This window comes from Lepidochelys kempii, chromosome 5 (genome assembly GCF_965140285.1).
Source record: "Lepidochelys kempii isolate rLepKem1 chromosome 5, rLepKem1.hap1, whole genome shotgun sequence".
Lineage (NCBI taxonomy): Eukaryota > Metazoa > Chordata > Testudines > Cheloniidae > Lepidochelys > Lepidochelys kempii.
This window is the reverse complement of record NC_136384.1, coordinates 35677730-35700506: the sequence shown is the minus strand read 5'-3', so window position 1 is coordinate 35700506 and position 22777 is coordinate 35677730. Positions and strand designations below refer to the sequence as shown.

The 22777-nt window shown below is 41.5% G+C and overlaps 1 protein-coding gene across 1 annotated transcript in view; it reads right to left on the bottom strand.

Moving 5' to 3' along the window:
• Positions 1 to 4404: 4404 nt before the first annotated feature.
• Positions 4405 to 22777, bottom strand: part of IL31RA (interleukin 31 receptor A) — a 66487-nt gene continuing 48114 nt past the window's right edge. Inside the window, 7 exon segments of the mRNA XM_078853000.1 lie at positions 4405 to 7838; positions 7841 to 8297; positions 9757 to 9835; positions 13928 to 14021; positions 15911 to 16051; positions 18243 to 18389; positions 19831 to 19932. Coding sequence (XP_078709126.1) covers positions 7708 to 7838; positions 7841 to 8297; positions 9757 to 9835; positions 13928 to 14021; positions 15911 to 16051; positions 18243 to 18389; positions 19831 to 19932 — 1151 coding nt within the window. The 3' untranslated portion in view covers positions 4405 to 7707.

The window sequence follows — 22777 nt, the reverse complement described above, 5'->3', positions numbered from 1 at the left end:
CGAATCCTGGCAGAAATCTGGGGATGGGGGACATGTGACCCTACGTGCCCCCTTCCCCCAGTGTGTTGCTTTGGGAAGATGCGGTGACAGGCAGTGTTTCCTCTAATTTTTTACGTCCATGTGCGGAATTAATTTTATGTGCACCAGTGTGGAGGTAATAGTGGACATCACCTTCATGTTGGTGCACATAAAATTCATGTGGTGGGGGTGGGACTGAGGGGTTTGGAGTGTGGGAGGAGGCTTAGGGCTGGGGCAGAGGGTTGAGGTGCAGAGGGGATGAGGGCTCTGGCTGGGGGTGCGGGCGGGGGATCAGGGCTGGGGCAGAGGGTTGGAGTGGGGGGGGCTCTTTGGTGGGGCCAGGGATGAGGGATTTGGGGTGCAGGCTGCCCTGGGGCTGTAGTGGGGAAAGATGACTCCCCGCCCCAGCCCTTTCTCACCGCAGCAGCTCAGGGCTGGGAGAGAGGCGCCTCTCCCCAGCCGCGGAAGCTCCAGCGGGGCTCGGCTGGGACAGGCTGGGCCCAGGGAGGGGTTCCTCTCCCCAGCAGCTCTGGCAGGCCTGGGCCGAGCTAAAGGAGGGGCTCCTCCCCTGGCCGAGGCAGGTCCATGCTGGGGATGGCGGGGAGGGGCACCTCTCCCCGCCACAGCCCTGAGGGGGGCTTAATAGGCAACTGTGCAGCCACACAGCTTAGAGGGAACTTAGGTGCCAGGTACTAGGAGAGGCCGGTCTGTTCCAGGGGCCCAACCAGGCACAGAGGGCGGACAGCTTTGGACAGGGAAAGTCAGGTCAATCAGTTATTCCCTGTGTGTGAGAGAGGTGTACAAAAGAGAGAGAGAGAGAGAGAGAGAGAGAAAGAAAATGTCTCTCACCTCTCCCCATGTGTTTGGGGGGGGGAAGGTAGGTTTTGTGTGTGAACCCTAAAGATAAGAAGAATCCAACTACACAGTATTTCTTTTTAACAGGGGCTCAGTCAACTTTATGTTAATTTGAAAGTTTAAACGATTGATTGCCGTTGAACGTGGTTGAATACGAGTAATTTTACCAGGTGTCCTCTATTCATCATAGGGAAATATGGTCACCCTATCTGGAATGCTCTCCCGGGTATGGCCAGGCTTCATTTAAATAAGATATTTTACACAGGGTGCCACCTACTGGCCAAACAGTATAATACAGTTTAGCATTCTATTACAGTTTGGAGGTTTGCTTTAAGTTTCACAAGAACTCATAATTGCTAAAGTCAAACTCAAAACACTTCCTTTAGTTAATAATGGCCATCTCCCATTACTTTCAGTGGGATTTAAACCAAGCTGCTCATCAGTTCCCTGGTCTTTATACAAGGGAATAAGGGTGCTCTAATCCAGTTGTTCTCAACCAGGGGTATGCATACCCTTGGGGGTACACAGAGGTCTTCTAGGAGGGGGTACATCAACTCACCTATTGGCCTAGTTTTACAGCAAGTTACATAAAAAGCACAAGTCAGTACAAACCAAAATTTCATATAGACAATGACTTGTTTATAGGGCTCTATATACTATACACTGAAATGTAAGTACAATATTTATATTCCAATTTATTTTATAATTATATGGTAAAAATGAGAAATTAAGTCATTTTTCAGTAATAATGTACTGTGTCACTTTTGTAGTTTTATGTCTGAATTTGTAAGCAAATGAGGTGAAATGTGGTTTACGCAAAACAAAGACTCCTGAAAGGGGTACAGTAGTTTGGAAAGGTTGAGAGCCATTGTTCTTATCAAGACAGGTGCTGCTCTCTGGCTACATCTACACTGTGAGCTATGAGTGTGATTCACAGCTTGTGTAGATGTACTTGTGCTGGGTCTCATCTCAGCAAGCATGCTAAAAATAATAAACGGGGTGTTTTTTTCAAACCAGTACCTTTCCTATGCACATAGCACTTACCATCTCTGAGGTTCCCCAAGACTGGGAAGAATCTCAGGGAGGTAAAGTCACAAACATATATTACAAAAATGCTATCATGGCCTGTCTGGAGAATGAACAATAATCAGATTTTTTTTTCATACTCCAAAAGCCACAGCACCTGCAATGGCCAGACCATCAAGGACAGGGCCTCTATCAAATGCCTGGCCAACCTGGAGTGCCTGGCCAACCTGGGGGGGCAAAAAAGAAAGTCGGGATGAGACATTTTCAGACTTCATAGCAGTGTCTTCCCCCCCTTCCCCCCAAATCAAAGCTGGGTAAGAAGTGGAGGCAGTACTGAGGACCCACAGGGAGAAAGAAATGGAGCTCATAAACAAGACTGTGACAGTGGCCGAGGATAGCACTGCAGTAACCAGCGAAAGCATTACCATAGCCAGAGAGAGCTTGGAAATGGACAGGGAGATAGAGCAGTTTATGGAGGCTATATCAAGCCAAAATTCACGGCTTCATCACAGGCTGATGCTAGGACAGCAGGCGCGGCAGCCCTGTGTACTGGGACCCAGCCATGTTCTTCAGCCCCTCAACAATACAATATTGGGACCACCCCGCAACTCCTCCCCGATCTACCCCTGCAGCAGTGGTCCCAGAGGCCATTCTCCTTGTAGAGTCAACCTCTGGACACAGAGGACAGTTGCACTGGGGACCCCAGCACCCCTGATAACTTTGCACTGTGCCACTCAATCCTAGAGGTCCCGTGAACAACAAGAGGCAGAACCGAAGCACGTACTCCCTGGGACTTTCAGGCCCTCCACCCCTTAACTGTTGTTCTGCCCTGCCTTGCATGGTCAATTTTAGCTGCACTATTGTTTTGTTAAATGTACGTTTGACTAAAAGTTGTTTTAGTATTGTTTCTATAACAACTTTATTTTTGGTCTGTTACATTACTGTTGTTTCATAATAAAAAAATTAAAATTCATACATTATGACTCATTATTGCATGAAAGTCAGAAACTCTTAAATAAAGTTAAAATAATGTGCAGAGTTTTTAAAAAGTACTTGAACAAGGCCTCACTTGCATCACCTATAAGCACTGCACACAGTGAACCCAAACCCCCCTCCACGGGCTAATGGCTGATTTTTCAGGGATGAGACTCACAATAGGCATCCCTAACAATATTTCCCCTTGTGTTTCCATTTACAATGGGACATCTGCTGTTCTTACCACTGAGCAAATATTCTCACGAATATTGTGCAGAACACAGTGATATAATGGTTGGCATGTTTTTTTCTGCTGCTTCCAACCTATTACACAAATGGCACCATCTCCCTTTCAGACAGCCAAATGCATACTTGACTATCGTTCTGCAACTACTGAGTCTGCAATTAAAAAGTCCCTTCCCTCAGTCCAGACGGCCTGTGAATGGTACATTAACCAGTAGGGACTAAGTAAGGTCTCCCAGAATAACTGAAGGAACTAGAGACACTTAATTCGAATTTATATGTCCCACCACTAAAACCTGGATCCTCAAAAACCATCAGTACAGCTACATTTCTCACTGGAAATTAATGCTACTTTATATTTGACTTAGCACTTTTTATCCAAGGATCAAAATGTGCTTTAAAATATAGTCTCACTACTCATTTGACAAATAGACATTTTACAGAAGAGGAAACTGAGGTATGGAGAGACTCATCCATCATTGTAGGGAGAGTGGTCACTTTGGATGAGCTATTACCAGCAGGAGAGTGAGTCTGTGTGTGTGTATGGGGGTGAGAAAACCTGGATTTGTGCTGGAAATGGCCCACCTTGATTATCATGCACATTGTAGGGAGAGTGGTCACTTTGGATAAGCTATTACCAGCAGGAGAGTGAGTTTATGTGTGTGGTTTTTGGAGGGGGGTGAGGGGGTGAGAGAACCTGGATTTGTGCAGGAAATGGCCCACCTTGATTATCATACACATTGTGAAGAGAGTTGTCACTTTGGATGGGCTATTACCAGCAGGAGAGTGAGTTTGTGTGTGTGGGGGGGGGGGGGGGTGGAGGGTGAGAAAACCTGGATTTGTGCTGGAAATGGCCCAACTTCATGATCACTTTTGATAAGCTATTACCAGCAGGACAGTGGGGTGGGAGGAGGTATTGTTTCATGGTCTCTGTGTGTATATAATGTCTTCTGCAGTTTCCACAGTATGCATCCGATGAAGTGAGCTGTAGCTCACGAAAGCTCATGCTCAAATAAATTGGTTAGTCTCTAAGGTGCCACAAGTACTCCTTTTCTTTTTGCGAATACAGACTAACACGGCTGTTACTCTGAAACCTGTCATCCAAGATTACACAGAAAGGGGAACAGAGCCAGTCCTAATTCCCAGTCCTATGCCTTTCTCACCAAAACCCATCCTTCCTCACTTCTCATTGCTTAGAAAATTTAAGGGTGTGTATTCACATGCTCGAGCAGTAAAAACAACCTACCAAACACAAAAACCCCACTACTACCTTAAAACTCTTACTGATTTATTTTTTAAATAACTGATACAGAGCAGATACATTCAAAAATAAATGGAAACATCTGATTAAAATAGTGCATTAGATATGACAGTTGTGTGACTGCAATCACTTGGCTTTTTTATACACAAGTATTTGACTGTATGGAAAAGATTACAGATTACTGGTCTTGTTCATGCAGTACATGCATTTATGCATGCAGTCCAGTATTTAATAAAGATTATAGTGTAGAGTGTCCTACGTTTTAGACCACTTTCTGTAACTGGTCCATGAACCAATGCTGATCTGTGAAGCACTTACTGGTGGTCTTCAGAAAGCTGGTCACATGTTTATGTCGCCTTATTTCCAGCAGCTAAATTGCATTAATACCTCCCTCATATCACTTCCCCATGTAAACAATTGATACAGATGCCACAATGATATTATTTGATGGTCAATGGGAGGGAAGATGGCCCAGGAGACAATCTCTGCATTCACACTGAATAAGTTTGAGCAAAGTTCTAGGCAATTTGGTGTTTGCAGGAATATGTTTTCAAAGTTTTTTTAAATAGTAAATGTTAGTATCCATTAATTATACACAACAGGCAATGCACACTTTCCCACAGTCTCAATAAGCAGCCTCAGCTCTGATTTGGAGGGATCATCCCTAAGAGTAAGAGGATTAAGTTGACTCTCCATGCACATTCAGTATCCCAGATGAAGAATGCCAGCAAGGATGATGATGATGATTACTGTAGTGCCTAGGAGTCCTAGTCTTAGGATACCAATTAATGCAAATTCTGGTAGCCAGCAGCCCAACAATTCATTTCACATTGGTCTCCCAACCCTTTTCACATTGTAACAATTTCTGTGGGCTACATTCAATTCACTGATTTCAAAATTAATGGCTTTATAGCCCATTATCAGTCCCTGACACCATTTAGAATTTATCTACACTGCAGCTGGAAGCATGCCTCCCAGCCCAGGTAGAGACACACACTCTAGCTCTGCTTGAGCTAGCATGCTAAAAATAGCAGTGTGGACATTGCCGCACAGGACAGCCACCCGAGTATAAGCCCACCCAACTGCTTGGATCTTTACTCAGGTAGCTAGCCCATGCCGCTACATCCACACAGCTATTTTTAGCCTGATAGCTCAAGGAGATCTAGCACACATCTGTCTGTCCATGGGGGCTGGGAGGAACACACTTAGCCGCAGTGTAGACATACCCTCAGTCACCTTCGTTGTGCTATTGGGATAAAATGCAAAGAAAATAAAAATGGTTAATAATATCTTGAAAATAATCAATGGACAAGCCACGTATCTCATTAGGCCTGGCTACCCAAACCATGAATGGGGACTTGAACACCTGTCATTTTAACTTTTAATAGTTTTTACTGAGCTCTGTCAGTGTGATTGGATCTATATAAATACAGAAGGCGGCTTGGCCTTTATTCTAACTGACTTTTTGATTCCATTTTTCAGGTCTATAAAGAACCAGTCCCCTTATGAACATTTTTCTCTTGATTTTTAATGTGCCTCTGGTGTAACCACAAGAGTTTCCCTCTTCCATGCTCAATAGGTTTGCTTACTTTGATTTGTCAAAAACATCTAATACACTTGGCATATTACAATAAAAACATTTTAAAAATTCAGGTGAATTATTTCCAACATTTGCAACCCATCCAAAAAAAATTCTTTCCCTTCAAACATTTCACTGAGACCAGTTTGAGTAACCTGCTCAGGGAAAGCCTGGAAAGACAGGTAGGCCTTGCAGCATGTCTTGGGATGTCAATAAATCGGACCAAGGGGCAGAGGCTGAGGGAAGTCTAGAGTCAACGAGCCATCACAAATGAAATCTGCCACTAACTCCTTCCAGTTCATGGGGTTGAGAACTGTTAGATATTGTATCTCAGTTAATCACAATTAACCGACCTTCCTAACCTGAATAATAGTATTTGAGACATCACCAGAGTGCATACAGAATCATCCCAAAGAACAGGAAGATGGGGATGGTAGAAAAACAAGCAGTAGAAACCAAAGGGAAATTGGAATTAAGTGCTGAAGTATCCACTTACAAGTGTGCATATCTGGGTATTAAGCAACTGAGATGGGTCATTTTTTAATGTTTTTGCAAATCATCAAATTATCAGAATTCTCTATGGGACTGATTCTGATCTCATTTCAAGAGTAACACTACTGAACTCAATGAAGTTATATAGTGCAAAATTGAGTTCAGGACTGAGTCCTACTTGCCTAGACATTTCTAAAGATGGCATACTCAAAGAAGATTCTAGGATTTCCAAGTGTAATTTCCAGAAAGTCTAGGTTTAATGTGATAATCTTCCAGGGACTCCTTTGACTACTCAGTTCGATTAAGCATTTTCCTTTAATTAGAGGAGAAATACTGCGTTGAATATAGATTCAGTGCTCTTTTCTACACAAGAGGCTGTGTTCAATTAAGCCATTTCAGTTAAGGAAGTCAATGCATCAACTGGAGAAGCAGCTGGAGGGCCAGGAGAGAACTACAGTGACAAAAGGAGTAAGATGATAGGATGGGGCACATGGAGTGACAATGAGTGACAAACAAACAGGAGAAATGAAAAACAGAGTAAAATACAGAAGATAAAACCAAGAGAAAAGGAAACAGGAGCATGACAGAGAATCCAGTAAAATCTATGGCCACAGATAAAATCTTGTCAGACACAAACAGGAAACAGAACATTCAAACCAGACGATTGAAGTGGCAAGATGAACAGTGAAGCCTCCAATTATTTGACAAATAGCAGGAACACTACAAACAGAACTGAAAAAAAAAGTTAAGGGAAGGAAGAATGGGAAGAGAGAAGTTCTATATCTTGTAACTTTAAGAAAGAAGAAAGGAAGGGATTTGAAGATCCTGGCTGTGTTTGAGTAAGCATGCACTGCCTTAGCAACAGCCAGCTTCAGGAAGAGACTGTCAAGAAGGAAATCAGCATCCTGCTTGCACTGATGGATGCTGTCACGGTAAAAATAAATTTGTTTTAGTAAACTGGAAGGGAAGGGATAAGAAGAATTAAGTGTGCTTCCTTTGCCTTACTACTGGCACATATTTCTCTGTCTGTTAAACAGAATAATATGAAGTCAAAATTAACAGATGATGAAATGCATGAATTCCTTCAAAGTGGTTCAAACAAACTAGGAATTTTCAGTCAAGTAAGTAATGCCAAGAGAACTTGAATGCATGTATGTATGGAAGGCAACACTCCCTCCAGGAGAAAGCAGGAGACCAGCTGGACAGTACAATACCTCAAAATGACTTTGCAGATATGTACTGATCAGCTGTGGTCTGTTCAAAGGATGTCCAGTGTCACATGTGGTTGCCTTAGAGTGTTTTGCTGGAAAGGGGCTAAGACAAGCAACTGGTTTTTGGCTTCCTTATTGTATTCTGGCAAATTCACAGAAATTAGAAATTCCCTTGTATTACAGAATTTTTCAGATATGGATTGATTTTAGTTTCTTCTTTGAAATCTGTGCATTCTAGAATTTCCTCCTTTTCATTCTCTTTGGAATTCTCGACTGAAGAATGCAAGGACTTACATAAGCCCTCTTTTGATATTTCTAGATGCTGATGTTGGATTCTCCTGGTAGGGATCAAAGCTGAAAGCAGCATTTGACTCCTCTGGTCTTGTTCTGTAACTATATATGGAATTGATGGTGATAGTGGTTTTACAACTTCATATTCTTCACCATAAAAAATATTTTTATTTCCATTACCTATGTCCTTTTTACAAACATTTGTATGTTTAGAATCATAGTTCTCATGACTCTTTACTAATAATGCAGTATGGTCTTCAGCAAGAAAGCATGATTCCAAAACACAGATGCCTTCAGGATCTACTGTCCCATCCTCAGATTGTACTTTCTTCAGAGGCGAATTATTCTGTCAGTTAAAAAAAAAAAAAAGAGACCCTTGAAACTTACATCAGTACAAAGGAAGATACATTAGAAAGATCTTTTAAAAGAACACCCCCCCCACACACACACACACACACACTTCAGCTCTGTTCAAGTCTGTATGTTTAAGAAGCCAGTTAATGAAACCTTGATATGCATTTCTCTTGAAATACAGTTTTCCGAAAAGTGACTATGAAAATGGCAGTGTGAAGCTCCACATTTATTGTCTCAATGATTCCATATCAAATTTTCTCAGTTTACTAGTAAAATGACTGTTTTCTAACTGACAAGCCCTGTAAACTCAAACTGTGCCAGGAATCACGCTAGAGTATTTTCATTTTGCATATGATGACCAGTAAATTCTACAGGCAAAATTTTCCCTGAGTTATACCTGCAACCCCATTGTCTTTAAATTACGCTTTTAGTGACATCTGTCCAACTCTATTAGATTTCAGTAAATACTATGCAAATAAATGAAAATGGATCCAGTGGCAAAACTGAAGATATGATACGATAATATGATAGGCACTAAGGAGGAACAGGTCAGTTGGACTCACTCTGCTCTTTATACCATTGGGTGGGGAAGGTGGGGCCTGAGGATAAGCAGGGCACAGACACAGCTCAAAGGACACTGTTGGCCAAAAGATTCCAATCTCAAGCACATGTGCACCAAAAGAAAAATACACGACAGGCACTCAGAGAAGAACCTTGATCTTCCTCCTCCACAGGAAAGCTGAGAGGGGGCCTGGGAAATTAAACACTAAGAACTAAGGGTGACAGAGAAGCACTCTCAGACCCTCTCAGAGACAGGCATACAGACTTCTGCATACCTGTCATCTCCTGTGATGGGTCAGGCTAGAACATTCTTCATGAGTGTTTGTCAGTTTTTGTTAAGTTTATCTTTTATCTTTCTCTGCAACAAAACTTCACAAAAGTATAAACATCTGACAGTTTTAGTAATATGGTTTTGTTTACACTTATTCTGTATGAATTTTGTCTATTAAAAAGGGTAATAAATGCTATAATTTTAAACATGGTACTCTGACTCATATTTTAGGATGTAAACTCTTAAGATATGTTGTAATCTAATGAGAATGGGCGAATTACTTTAGAGATGACTGCCCACTTAACTGGGCAGACAGATGAGCATCTGGAACATAGGTCCCATCACAGGCAGAAACTCATCTCATGCAAGACAAGTTGGGGAAAATGAACTACAGGAGTACAACTTATCATGCTATATTAGAAAGTAGTAAATATAGGTGCCTATGGAGGTATCTATAAAAGAAGGTTACGTTTGGTCAAATTCATCCCTGAGAGAGCATCATTATAATCATCACTGATTTAATTAATCTAGTCCATCATGCTTCAATTGTTTATCAGAAAATTTACTCACATTTACCCACATCACATATTTGTTTTTCTTAACAGCAATCTGATGTTACCTTAAGCACATCAGTAGGCCACTCCACAGCAATGCTCTCTGCAGGATCTGGTATATCAGGCCAGCAAACCTTTTTCAACCTGCAATTCAGAAAGGAGATTTGGCCTTTTGATGTAGGAATTAGATGACTGACATGATGAATGCCATAGGAATACTGTACCAGTACATGAAAGGATTAAATACAGAAAATGTGAATGGTGAACATTTGTCAAGGGAAGTCCTTTCTCTGTATTCATTATCTAATTATTATAATAAGGGGAACTGCTTTCTCTCAAGTCAATTCTCATGGGCTAGAGAAAAACTGTTTAAAAGCAATACCAATGTGTTACCTGGAACCTGAGTTTTTGGTTTAAACCAATGTTTACCATTAAATACAGAAAATAAAGCTGCAATTGTAACTATTCAAGCTACATAAGCCAAGTCTTTATTATGACATGCCTAAATTAGGCTTAGAATGAAGAGTGTCTGGGTTATTTTTTAGAGTATGTCCTCATTGTAAAGTTAACTTAACTCCTCTTGAGTTAATCTAGCTCAAGTGAGAACAGTCGCAGTGCAAAACAATACAGGAACTCCTCACTGTGGTTTTATTAGCAGCTGATGAGTTGTGCTGACTTGAGCTGAATCCAATACCTGAGGCTACAATTCTTGTCACGGATTCTGTGGCAGGACTTGGGCTTTGGCTTCAGCCCCAGGTGGCAGGGCTCAGGCTTCGACTTCAGCTGAAGCCTGAGCCCCACCGCCCTTAACTTAGCTTCACAGGGTGCCCCGTGGCGTGGGGCCCCAGGCAATTGTATTGATGTAGTGAAAACTGCATTACTGTGTGTACGTTTCTGTGATTTATTGTTTATTGCCCATGTCCTCTTCATACCTTTTATTAAAAATACCCATGCCAAAATCATAGCCTTACCAATACCCCCGAGAGGCAAGCCAACTCGAGTGAACGGTTTGTGCATGTGGGTGACATTCGAGTTAACTCGACAGCAAAAATATGCTCTTTGTTTTTTTTAAACTGTAACATAATTATCAGCCTATTTCACAGAAAAGATTGACTGCACTCAGGACACTGTCTCCAAATCAATACTCAGCATTCTGTAGCAGTCAGAAAAAAATTTAAAATTAGAATTTACATGGGAACACAACCTGAACAGTAGGAGCTCCCAGCCAAAATAGGGCAGAGCCAATTCATGTATTTATATATTAAAAAGTGCATAAACCACTTTAATAAACATTAGTAATTAAAATTAGCTTTGTGAATGCTTTAAAGACAAACAGAATTGCTGCCCGTACCAATTATATCCTTGAACTCACAATTATTTACATGTGTGCATAACTTTACTCACATAAGTAGTCCCTTTGAAACCTATGGACTACACATATGAGTAAAGTTATGCAAGTACTTAGATTTTTGCAGGCTTGGGGCCTAGTTTTTCATAAACATATTGAGAGAGAGAGAGACACACACACAAATATAAAAGACAAGAGACTACAACGATGTTGAGGCTATATAAGCTCCATGTTACGGTGGGTACTATGGGTGGAGCTGGCAATGCTACGTACCAACACTACTCGAAGCTTCCTATTATAAGACCCTGTTTTCAATCACTATAACTTTACCAAATTTTAACATTTGGGGGCTGAAATTTTCCACATCAGATGTCTGCCTTCAGCAGATTTTTAAATTTCAGCCTAAACAGCTCAGTCTTTTCTGACAATAAGTTAGGGGAAAATATGTTGTTTTGCAGTGTTAAAAAGTCTTAGGACCATTTCTTTGTGAAGTTCTAGGAATCCTATGCTTTGGAGCAGGGACTGGAAATTTGGCCAGGGGTAGCCTTTACGTCAGGGATATGTTTTTTGCTCTTCGCATGAAAATCTGCCCAAATTTGGCCAAATTGTAACCCTTTAAAAAAAAAAATCAGTTTGCACATGCTCAGTAAAGACTTCTAATGGTTTAGTAGCTAAAGTCTCCAAAGATTTTGTCATCAGTGAGGAGGCACCACACCTCACAGCATCTACATGTGACCAGACTGTGCATGCACTATTCTCACAGAGCAACTGAGCATGTTCCAGCCCAGGACTTCAGGTGCAAAGCCACACTTTCCTTGTAATTCCGCTCCAGGCCAAGGCTGGGACAGGCACCAAATATGACAGTAGGGAGACTCTCTTATGTTAACGGAGGGTGATTAACAAGCAGTACTTAAGTGGGAGAAGGGTGCGAGGATGAGGATGGAATGATCTTGCAGAGAACTGCTGTGCCTAAGGATTCATCTGCCATTGAGTCCTGCACCAAGGTGTAGTGTGCTGCAAAGGTGTGTACCGAACTCCACGTGGCTGCCCTACGTATGTCTGAAGGGAGGCCAGGATTGAAGCCTGCGTTCTCATGGTGTGAGCCCACACCCTGGGGGGGGGGGAGGGAGGGAGATGGAGGCCCAATAGTAGGTAGCAGAGTTTAATGCAATCAGAAATCCATTTGGAGATTCTCTGTATGGTGATGACCTGTACCCTAAGTCACTCCGCTACTGCAATAAACAGTCTAGAGGACCTCCTGATTGCTAATGGCCTCTCCAAAACCTAGCAGTTAGTGGGCATGTAAAGACAGAGCAACCTTCCATTGGAGGGTGGAACACACTAATTGCCAGTAAGAGGACTCTCAAAGAGCTGATGGCGAAACCTGATGACTTTAAAGACAGAATGTAATCCAGGATGAAGGTAATTCCCACTGTTGTGCCCAAGACAAGAAACATCTCCACCTGGCTTGGAAACATTGTCCAGCGGAATTCTTCCTGCTGCTGGAGAAAATATCTTGTACAGCCGAAGAACACAACCATTGTAAAGCAGATGCCCATCCAAGTATCATGCACTGAGGTGGAGCGCATGTGGACTGATGCCTGATCTCGCCATTGTACTGGATCAGCAGCAGGGTGACTAGATAGAAAGTGTCAAAAATCAGGACGGGATGGGGGCGTAATAGATTCCTATACAAGAAAAAGCCCCAAATATCAGGACTGTCCCTATAAAATCGGGACATCTTGTCACTCTAGTCAGCAGATTGGGGAAGTTCAGGATGAGAATTGAGGGCAGGATGACATGTGGAGGAGATTGGGAAATCAGAATTGTCTGGTCCAGCAGGGGGCGACCAGAATGTCCATTGTTCTGTCTCATCAGCTCTTGTGCAGCACTCCAGGCAAGAGTGGTCGTGGAGGAAAGGCGTAGTTGAGTTGGTCTGATCAGGAGAGCATTGCCCTAGGAACAATGGCCGAGAGCTCCCCAGGAGCAGTATGTGGTGCATTTGCTTTTCATCTGGGAAGCGAATAGGTCTCTGGTCGGGGTCCCTCATCATGTGAACATGTCATATACCCACTGAGCTGTGAAGTTCCTACCTGACAAGTTGATAGAGCGTCTGATGAGTGAGTCTGTGACTACCTTCTGCATTCCAGGAAGATAGACTGCAGACAGGAGGATCAGGGGACTGATGCACCAGTTTCAGAGATTTGCTGCTTTATATGCAGAGGCGATCAATCTCATTCCCCTTGTTGATATAAAAAACAGTGGTGGCATGGGTGTGTCACTCTGTCCTGGCTGGCTCTGGTATGGCTTCGTTAATCAGTAATGCTATTCTGGCCGATCCCGATGACATTCATTAAAAAATAAGGCATTAATTAAATTTGTGACTGCACTCCTTGGAGGAGAATTGTATATCTCCTGCTCTGTGGTTTTATCCACATTCTGCCATATATTTCGTGTTATGGCAGTCTTCGATGATGACCCAGCACATGCTGTTCCAGAATGGGGATTCAAACCTGAGTTTCCCACACTCCAAGCAAGCATTCTAACTACTGAACTTAAGGTTGCGCAGACAATCTTAGTTCTGACATTTCCTAACTTTTGATTGTCTGACTTTGCAACCTACATGGTCTTTAAATATAGGGTGAGTGTGAGTGAGAGATATAGTTGCAAAAACAAACACTAGTGACGAAATACATCTATTGGCTGCAGTCACAATAATTCTAAACATATGTCTATTTGTTTAATTTTAGCAAATCAGGACATTTTCTTATCTCCATACAGATTTGAGTCTTTAACAAGCCAGCATTGTCTTTAAATAAAAATACTAACCTTTTGTGTGTTAAAATGCATTATTTTCACCTTTAACAAGCACAGAAAAATTTACTCACGTGTGTTTTTTTAGAGTACAGGTTATGCCAAGGATTAATAATAAGAGCATACAAAATCCAAACGGTAATGTTATAAAAATAAAGTCTTCTTCACCTTTAGAGAAAGAACAAGCATTGAAACATTTCTTAGTATATTACACTACAGAGCAAATTTTCACTTTTAGACTATATAATTAAAGCCATCTTAGTAGCACAAGTTATAAAGGCGCTGGTTGTCACATCCTTGACCAACTGACTAAGGTACTGTCTGCCACTGTACAACACATGCTCAGGCCTTATCTATACTACGGGGGAGATCGATCTAAGTTATGCAACTTCAGCTATGTGAATAACGTAGCTGAAGTCGACATACTTAGATCTACTTACCGGAGGGTCCGCACTACGCTATGTTGACGGGAGATGCTCGATGTCTAGTTGGCAGCCAGTATCAAGTTGGTATCAAGCCACAAACAAAACCAGAAAATAATTATTTGGTTCATTTCCTACAAATGTTCAAAATCTGTCATCAAACCGGAGAAGTCTAGGTAGCTTCAGCAAACTGTCTCTGGGCATATCCATTACTCATAATGTTTAGTCCAGTAGTTAGGACACTTGCCTGGATGTTGGAGATCCAAATTTGATTCTCCTTGCTGTAGCAGTAACTTAAACTCAGCATTGCCCACTCCTACATGAGCATCCTAACCACCAGACTACATGCTAATCTGAAGTTGGTTGCTCTCAGTATCTCCTGTTGAAGCTGCTCCACGTGTTATAAATACTTTAATATTCACAGGACCAAAGAAAGAGAGAGTGAGACTGACTCTATATCTTGGTGATCATCTGGGAGGCAGGAGATTTGGATTTAAACCCCTCCTCTGAATCAGGGAGAGAGTACCCCCCCACACACCCAGTAGCTTTTAGCTTTGCGGTTAGACTGCTCACCTGGAATGTGGGAGATCTGAGTTCAAGTCCCTGCTCCAGAGTGGGGATTCAAACCTGAGTCTCCCACCCCAAGCAAGCATTCTAACTACTGAACTAAAGGACAGACACCCTCACCCTGACAGTTTACTGAAGCTGGCCCTGTAAAACTTCTCAAATTTGATTCAATTGCTTTCAGCTGGGAAGAAGTTTTGGGTCAACCAAAAAAACCCATATTTTGGTGAATAATCTATTTGTCCAAAAAAGATTTGCCTAGCTCTAGTCACAACTGCAGAGCTATAGACAGTACTATGTAATTTTATTCCAGCAGCTGATCCAGTGCCACCCCCCCCCCGCACACTACAAAATGAACAGAAAGTCAGATACAGGGGACATGTCTCAGAGTGTTCTGCCAGCAGAAATAAGGAAATGTTGGCATTCATTGTTTCTTCCATTTAACATCTTGATATGACAATTTTAACTTCAATTCATAGCTATCCTATGATCTCCCTAGGAGAAAGATACAAATATAGACAGTAAGAAAATAAGAAAAAGATTTTATATTAACCACCAGTGTGTATTGAGTATCCTACTGGCCAAATTCAATTCAGAGGAAAATGTGGTTGGTTAGCAGGGAGTTGTTCCATATGGGGAGGGGGAAAAAAAAAAAAAAGACAACAAGACAATCACAATGCATAAATATTTTGAGCCCAGTTTCTAAGATACACATTTTCCCCTTCTGGTGACATAGTAGGTCCCAGTCCTCTAATTAACAGCACAGAAGCAGACTACTGCATGTGCGCAGAGCGGAGATTCATGTGAGCACAACAGTCTGCCTGTGTATTGTTGCTTGCAGTATTGGGACCTTAGTTTTTAAAACTTTTAATCTTTTGTAGATTTGGCTTACAATGTCTTCCAATGAGCTGAATTAAATTTAAACTATTTTTTTATTTTTCTTTGTTTTGTTCAAAAAGTCAGAGGCAGAGTAGATTGGGATTGGCCTAAGAAATGCCTAAATCAAAAAACTCTGTCTCTTACACAAAAATACTGGAAAAGCAATGACAGTTAACACTGAAAATTACTTACTGAATTTCAAAGTGCTGAAGGTTATCCTGTTTCCATGGGTTCCACCAGCTTTGGTGGCTGCCATGACATGAGCAGTATACTGGGTGTTTGCTTGCAGAGATTTCAGTCTGTATTGCAGAACATCAGAGTTCACAGTTTCATCTTTTCAGTCAAAGATATTATAAATAAAAAAAGATATAGAAATTAAAGAAAAGCAAGCGTTAACCATTACAATTTTACATTTATATAGCACTGTTCACACTGAAAGATCCCCAAATGCTTTAGAGACAAGCTGAAATAAAATATAATCAAAGGGATCATCAGTGTGGAACACTGAAATTTTGTTAAACAGAGCATAACAATACAACATCACAGTTCAGGACAGAAAGTGAATAATTCTATATCCAACTGAAAATTCACTATTGAGTTTAGATAGGTAAAATATAATAACCAGAGCCAATATTTTACCCTTAATAAAAGTACTATGGCATCTCTGTTATTGCAAGCTGTAGAACCTTGGTATTATGTCTGAACTAAAAGACAGCGTTACCATCCCACATTTGTTCAGCACAGCACAGTCCAGTCCACCCTACATACTTAATACCACCATTATATGCCACACCTAGGTGTTTCTTGGATGTCTTCCATTCAAGCAGTGAAACAGCCAAAAAAGTTTTATTTATGAGATCTCACAGAATTACAGAAAAATGGTAGGGCTGAAAATATTTAGACCCATTAACACAAGGCAGGTCAGGCTGAACTGCAGAGAAGAACTTAAAGAACTATCAAAATAATGATCGTTCAAGTTTGTATAATTTTCTTTGTTAGACTATCCACTGTCTAAACATTAATTAGAAATGCAGAATTAAATTGTTGTTAGGGACAAGTGAATCGGTTAAGAAGCTAAGATTTTAAAATATTTGGTAAACTTTATGTTGTATAATTTTCACAATCCTGCAATTTAATTGTTTCTGTGAGAGATTCTGCAGTCTGTCACCGGACCACCCACAAGATGAGAACCCCAGGTCTAAATAATTAAGGATCTGAGACAGAGGTGCCAACTCCAAGGGTGCTCCAAAAAAATTAGTGGATGCTTAGCACCCAACGGCAGGCAAGCTCCTCTTCCGGCCGTGGATCAGCTCTTCTGCGACAGGTAGGAGGCACTGGGATGGAGGGGAAGGAGTGGAAATGGGGCACACTCAGGGGAAAAGGCAGGGCAGGCCTTGGGGGAAGGGGTGGAGTGGTGGCAAGGCCTGTGGCTGAGTGGGGGTTGAGTACCTCCAGGGAAAACCGGAAGCCAGCACCACTAATGTGAGAGTAACAGAATCATCTTGAAAGCTGAGTGGTCTTCAGAGATGGCATGGCAAAGAGCATACTGCATAAAACCAGACAAGAAATAAGATAGCAAGAATAAGCGTGGAGATGTCTACATCATATAGGAATAGTTGCAACTTCCTCCTTCCATTTACATATTGGCAAGCGTACTATTGGCCCCTACTGTGATTTGGGCATCCAGAAGCAAATGAAGTTCCAATAGGACCCACTGGTTTGAGATTATTTTTTTTTTAAATAAAAGCTAGAATGCCTTAAATGCCTACAGACCAAGAGAGAAGCTTAAAGCAAAAATAAGAAAGAATGCCTAGCAATGGAAATGGACCTTGACACAACAAGCATTTCTGAAATATGGAATGACAAAAAGCAGTGGGATACAGCAGTACCTATCTACAAGACAGGCAGGAAGGACAGGCAATTTCCTACATCCCAAACAAGTGTGTGTACACACACACACACCCATCTGAAGCCAGCCCTGAAAACCTCATCCCAGCCAAAACGTGTGGAGTCAAACTCACTGATAGTTTCCAGTCAATTGAAACTGTGTTTTTTGGTAAATAAACTATGTTAGTTGAGAAAATTTCAAACAACTTTAGTCATCACTATAGTATCTGAATGCCTTCCAGTAGTGCATTAAGCAACATGACTACATCTGTCACATTTTTGTTTGTTTTGGTTTTTTACTGTGTAGACATACTCTTAGATATTCTGGGCCTGGGTTCTACATAATTGAGCCCTTAGCATTATATAATTGCGAAGAGAATGACAGAGAACAGCAAAGCACTTTTGGTGACCATGACAAAGCACACAAATCATAGATAACTCTGCTGCTCCCCCACCTGAAACATAACTATCTGGAAAGTGATCAGTCACCACTTTAGCCTACAAAGAGTGAAATTCTCTCTGGCAAAACTTTCTAGTGTTTTAACTAGCAACAGGTATTGTATGCTGATATCTTCATAAAGTAACAGACATCCTGGGTCAGCACACTGGTGTAACAGAGTGGAGAACTTTTACTTACTTAATTCTTTTCCACCTTCAGGTTTATAAAATATTGTATAGTTAATAATAAAGCCATTTCTTTTATCTTTTGGAATCTTTTTCCATTTTATCATAGCCTCATTTTTCCCCAGATTGTCTGTTTTAGCCACAGGACCAACTGATGGACCTACAAAAAATACAGAAATGTAATAAATGTACATAAAATATTTTAAATGGCACAACTTTACTAATCCGTACAGAGCAGAGATATAAAGGGACAGGTACTATTTACCTAATATACCCTTTATCAGAGATCAGACACTATTCCTAGCTTTTCTCATCTTTTCAGAGATGCCATCTACTTGGGTAATGTTTGCACCTTCTCTCTTGATAATTACTGTGGTGGTGATGGTATGTATCTGAACACCTCACAATCACTAAAGGATTTTATCCTTAACACTCCTGTGAGCTAGGAAACTATTACATCCATTTTACAGATGGGAAACCAAGGCACAGGACAGGTTAAGTGACTTGCCCTAGTCACACAGGAGGTCTGTAAGTGGGGAATTGAACCCAGGATTCCCAAGTCCCAGTTCAACGCTCCATCCACAAGATCAGCCTCCTTACCTATGTAATCAAAACTCTATATGCACAATTCAAAAACTATTTAGCAAGAGCTCTGTATGCTCCAGTCCACTCAAAAGGCATAACATCTCGTCCCTCTCTCAAATCAACCACCACCACCACCAAAGCATCTTAACTATAACTAAATAGCATTCAAAACCAACCAGCAACTGTCCATTCATGAATAAGCCAATACATCGAGGTTTCCTTAACAATTATATGCTCTATTATCATTGTACTGTACCCAGTTCCCTGGAGGCTTCACCAGTCCACAGCCTGAAATCTTGAATCTACCACCAAACTTGGTTCTTACAATTAGCTGTATAATTCAGCCAATTCACATTACAGTTCTACTAAAAACAGTAATCAATGCACAATTTCCGCCCAATGTGAAACGGCAAGATTTTCTACCATTTAAACAAATCTTAATAAGCAGGAACATATATTTTCCATTACACTGTAAAAACAGAGCAAAACTCCAAACTTTTCAAACTACTCATTTTAGTCTGTACACCAAAATCACCCTTCCACTGGAAAAAGTAAAATTGAATATAAAAAAATTCAGTAAGTTACATCCTTGAAAAATAGCGTAAACTACGTCTAAATGAGACTGCAATGTTTAAGATTTGGCCCATATTTACAATAATAAAAACAATTTGAATACATTTTGTGGCAGTTTTCTTCTACAATGTTTGTAAAGCACTTTTCTCAAAGTGCTCTACAAACATTACTCAAACCTACAACAACCCTGCAAATTAAGCTCTATACTCATATCACAAAATGGGAAAACTGAGGTACACAGATTAAATTACTTTCCATGAAATACACGGCAAGTCAATACCTGAACTGAAAATAAAAACCAGGAATCCTAACTCACAGTTCTATGCACTAATCACTACTTCCTTCCCTTAGTAACACAGGTCTTAAGCACATAACACAGATGCTATTACAAGATAGAGAGTAATACAGAGGGTTTGACCGTATTGATAGTTTAATATACATACGTCCTTCTTGAACATAAGCTTGTATGGAATGTGGAGTTCCTATTTTATTTCCATAGAGAGGATACACTGAGATATTATAGCATTTGAAAGGTTTAAAGGCACCTGTAAGAAAAAAAAATATTTATCAGATACATGTCCTTCATTTAAGATTTACATAAGGAAAATAAAGTTGTATTTTCCTGCTAGTGTTAGGTGAATTTAGGAATGCTCCATACTGGTATTTTCCCTCAGTTTTTAGGAGTGCAATCTATGCTTATTCTCTTTTATACCCATTGCTGTACTTAAGCATGGAGAGAAAACATAGAATGGACTTTATTTGGCAGCTTTTCTAAAAGCATTTGAGTTCAGACTTATTTTTCACCAGAAATATTTTGACTAAGGAATAATTATACTTTTTCTTATGTAGCAATTTACATGTTCACAGTATCTTACCATCACTTGTATTTGACAAGGCTAATTATTGTAAGTTTATGAGGTAGGACTGAGAACATCGAGTAGCTGATGATCCTTCTGTTCTTTTTCCGAAACGATTTCCATCTTTTTATGTTTATTTCTTATCAAAAAGAAGTATTCTTTAAGATGTAATAAAAGCATTTAAAAGTAACAAGGGAGCTCCTGCTGGCTCCAGCTATGCAGAATGCAGCTGCTCATCTTGTAAATAACTTGACATCAGGACACCTGAACTGAAATCTCTACAGTGGCATCTTATTTCCAGGTATAATTCTTGGCAATTATCGTTCAAACCCCAAAGGTCTAGCAACCAGTTATGTGTGAGGGCATCTCCCGCCCCAAACCCTATTCAGCCAGTTGAAATTCACTGGGAGACACTTACCACTGGAATTAATGTTTGAAAACACTGGACCAGATTGTCTAGTGTAGCCACACTGCCAGCCTAATCTTATCTAAATCTACAACCAGTTTATTCAAGTTAAGTAGGATCACCCCATGATTTATCATCAGTTGTGTAAAGCCAGTGCAGAGGCTCTTGTTCTGTTGCCACTGCCTCTCTCTCTCCTTGGCAAGTTTAGCAGAGAAAAGTGGACATGGCCAGACCCTCAAACTATGTCAATTCTCCACTGCTTTTTCAGCTCATTGAATCCATCGCTGACCACCATAAATTAGAGCAGTCACATGCTGCTAAAATGGTGCAGGGAGATGTGACTGCACAGAGTAGCACCAGAATCAGGACAATGCCAAGATGAGCTTTAAGCCACCTTTGCATACACAGGCTGACTTGTGCTCTATGTATTTCAGCCATATGCACAGTTCTGCCCCATATGCCTATGGGGTTAGGTCAAATTTAGCCATGTTAGGTTGATTTTAAAATGAATGTGTCTACACAACCAACACCATTCCGTCGACCTAAAGGGCTCTTAAAATCGACTTCTGTAATCCTCCTCAGCAAGGGGAGTAGAGCTAAAATCAACCTTGCTGCGTTGAATTTGGGGTAGTGCAGACGCAAATCGACATTATTGGCCTCCGGGAGGTATCCCAGAGTGCTCCAATGTGACCACTCTGGACAGCACTTTCAACTCCGATGCACTAGCCAGGTACACAGGAAAAGCCCCGGGAAATTTTGAATTTCATTTCCTGTTTGCTCAGCATGGCGAGCTCAGCAGCACAGGTGACCATGCAGTTCCCCCAGAATCGCAAACGAGCTCCAGCATGGACCGAAAGGGAGACACTGGATCTGATTGCTGTATGGGGAGAAGAATCTGTGCAGGCCGAACTCCAATCAAAAAGAAGAAATGCTAATGTATATGCCAAACATCGCACAGGGCCTGGTGGAGAGAGGCTACAACAGGGACACACAGCAGTGCCGCGCGAAAGTTAAGGATCTCGGGCAAGCCTACCAAGAGACAAAGGAGGCAAATGGTCGCTCCGGGTCAGAGCCCCATACATGTCGCTTCGATGATCAGCTGCATGGCATTCTAGGGGGGGACCCTACCACTACCACACCACTGTCTGTGGACACCTTCAAGTGGGGAGTCTCATGCCACAGGGCGGAGGATTTTGTGGAGGAGGAGGAGGAGGAGAATGAGCAGCAGGCAAGCGGTGAATCTGTTCTCCCCGGCAGCCAGGACCTTTTCATCACCCTGGAGCCAATACCCTCCCAAGGCGGGATCCCTAACCCTGAAGCTGGAAAACACAACTCTGGTGAGTTTTAAACAGTACAGGGTTTAAAAGCAATCGTGTTTAATGTCTGATTTGCCCTGAAGAATCGGGATGCATTCGCGACCAGAACAGCTACTGGAAAAGTTTGTTAACGTATCTGAGGATGGAGCGGGAATTCTCCAGGGACATCTCCATGAAGCTCTCCTGGAGGTACTCTGAAAGCCTTTGCAGAAGGTTTCTGGGGAGGGCTGCCTTACTTTGTCCTCCACGATCAGACACTTTACCACGCCAAGCCAGTATCAAGTAGTCTGGAATCATTGCAGCACAAAGCATGGCAGCGAATGGTCCTGGGTTTTGGTCGCATTCAAGCAACATTCGGTCTTTATCTTTCTGTGTTAGCCTCAGGAGAGTGATATCATTCATGGTCACCTGGTTGAAATATGGGAATTTTTGTAAGGGAACAGTAAAAGGACCCTGTTCATGTTGGGTTGTTTGCACTTGGCTAAAAGGGATCATCCTGAAGAATAGCCATGCGGTGGGGGGAGGGGTGAAGGGATCATCCCAGAGAATAGCCACGCGGTGGGGTGGGAGGAGGTGTGTGCTACACATCCACCCAAAAACCGCAGCCCCTCCTTTTAAATGTGAAACCCAACCGTCATTGCTTGCTGTGGGAAAGGATGGCGCTGCAGTTAGAAACGATTTCCACATGTTATGAAGGCGTAAGAAGCCAACCCTGCATACACTAGTTTATACAGTCCTTTAAATGCTTCCATTACAGAAAATAACACAAAACAAAACAGTCAATCAAATGTTAAACAAGCTAAGTGAGTCT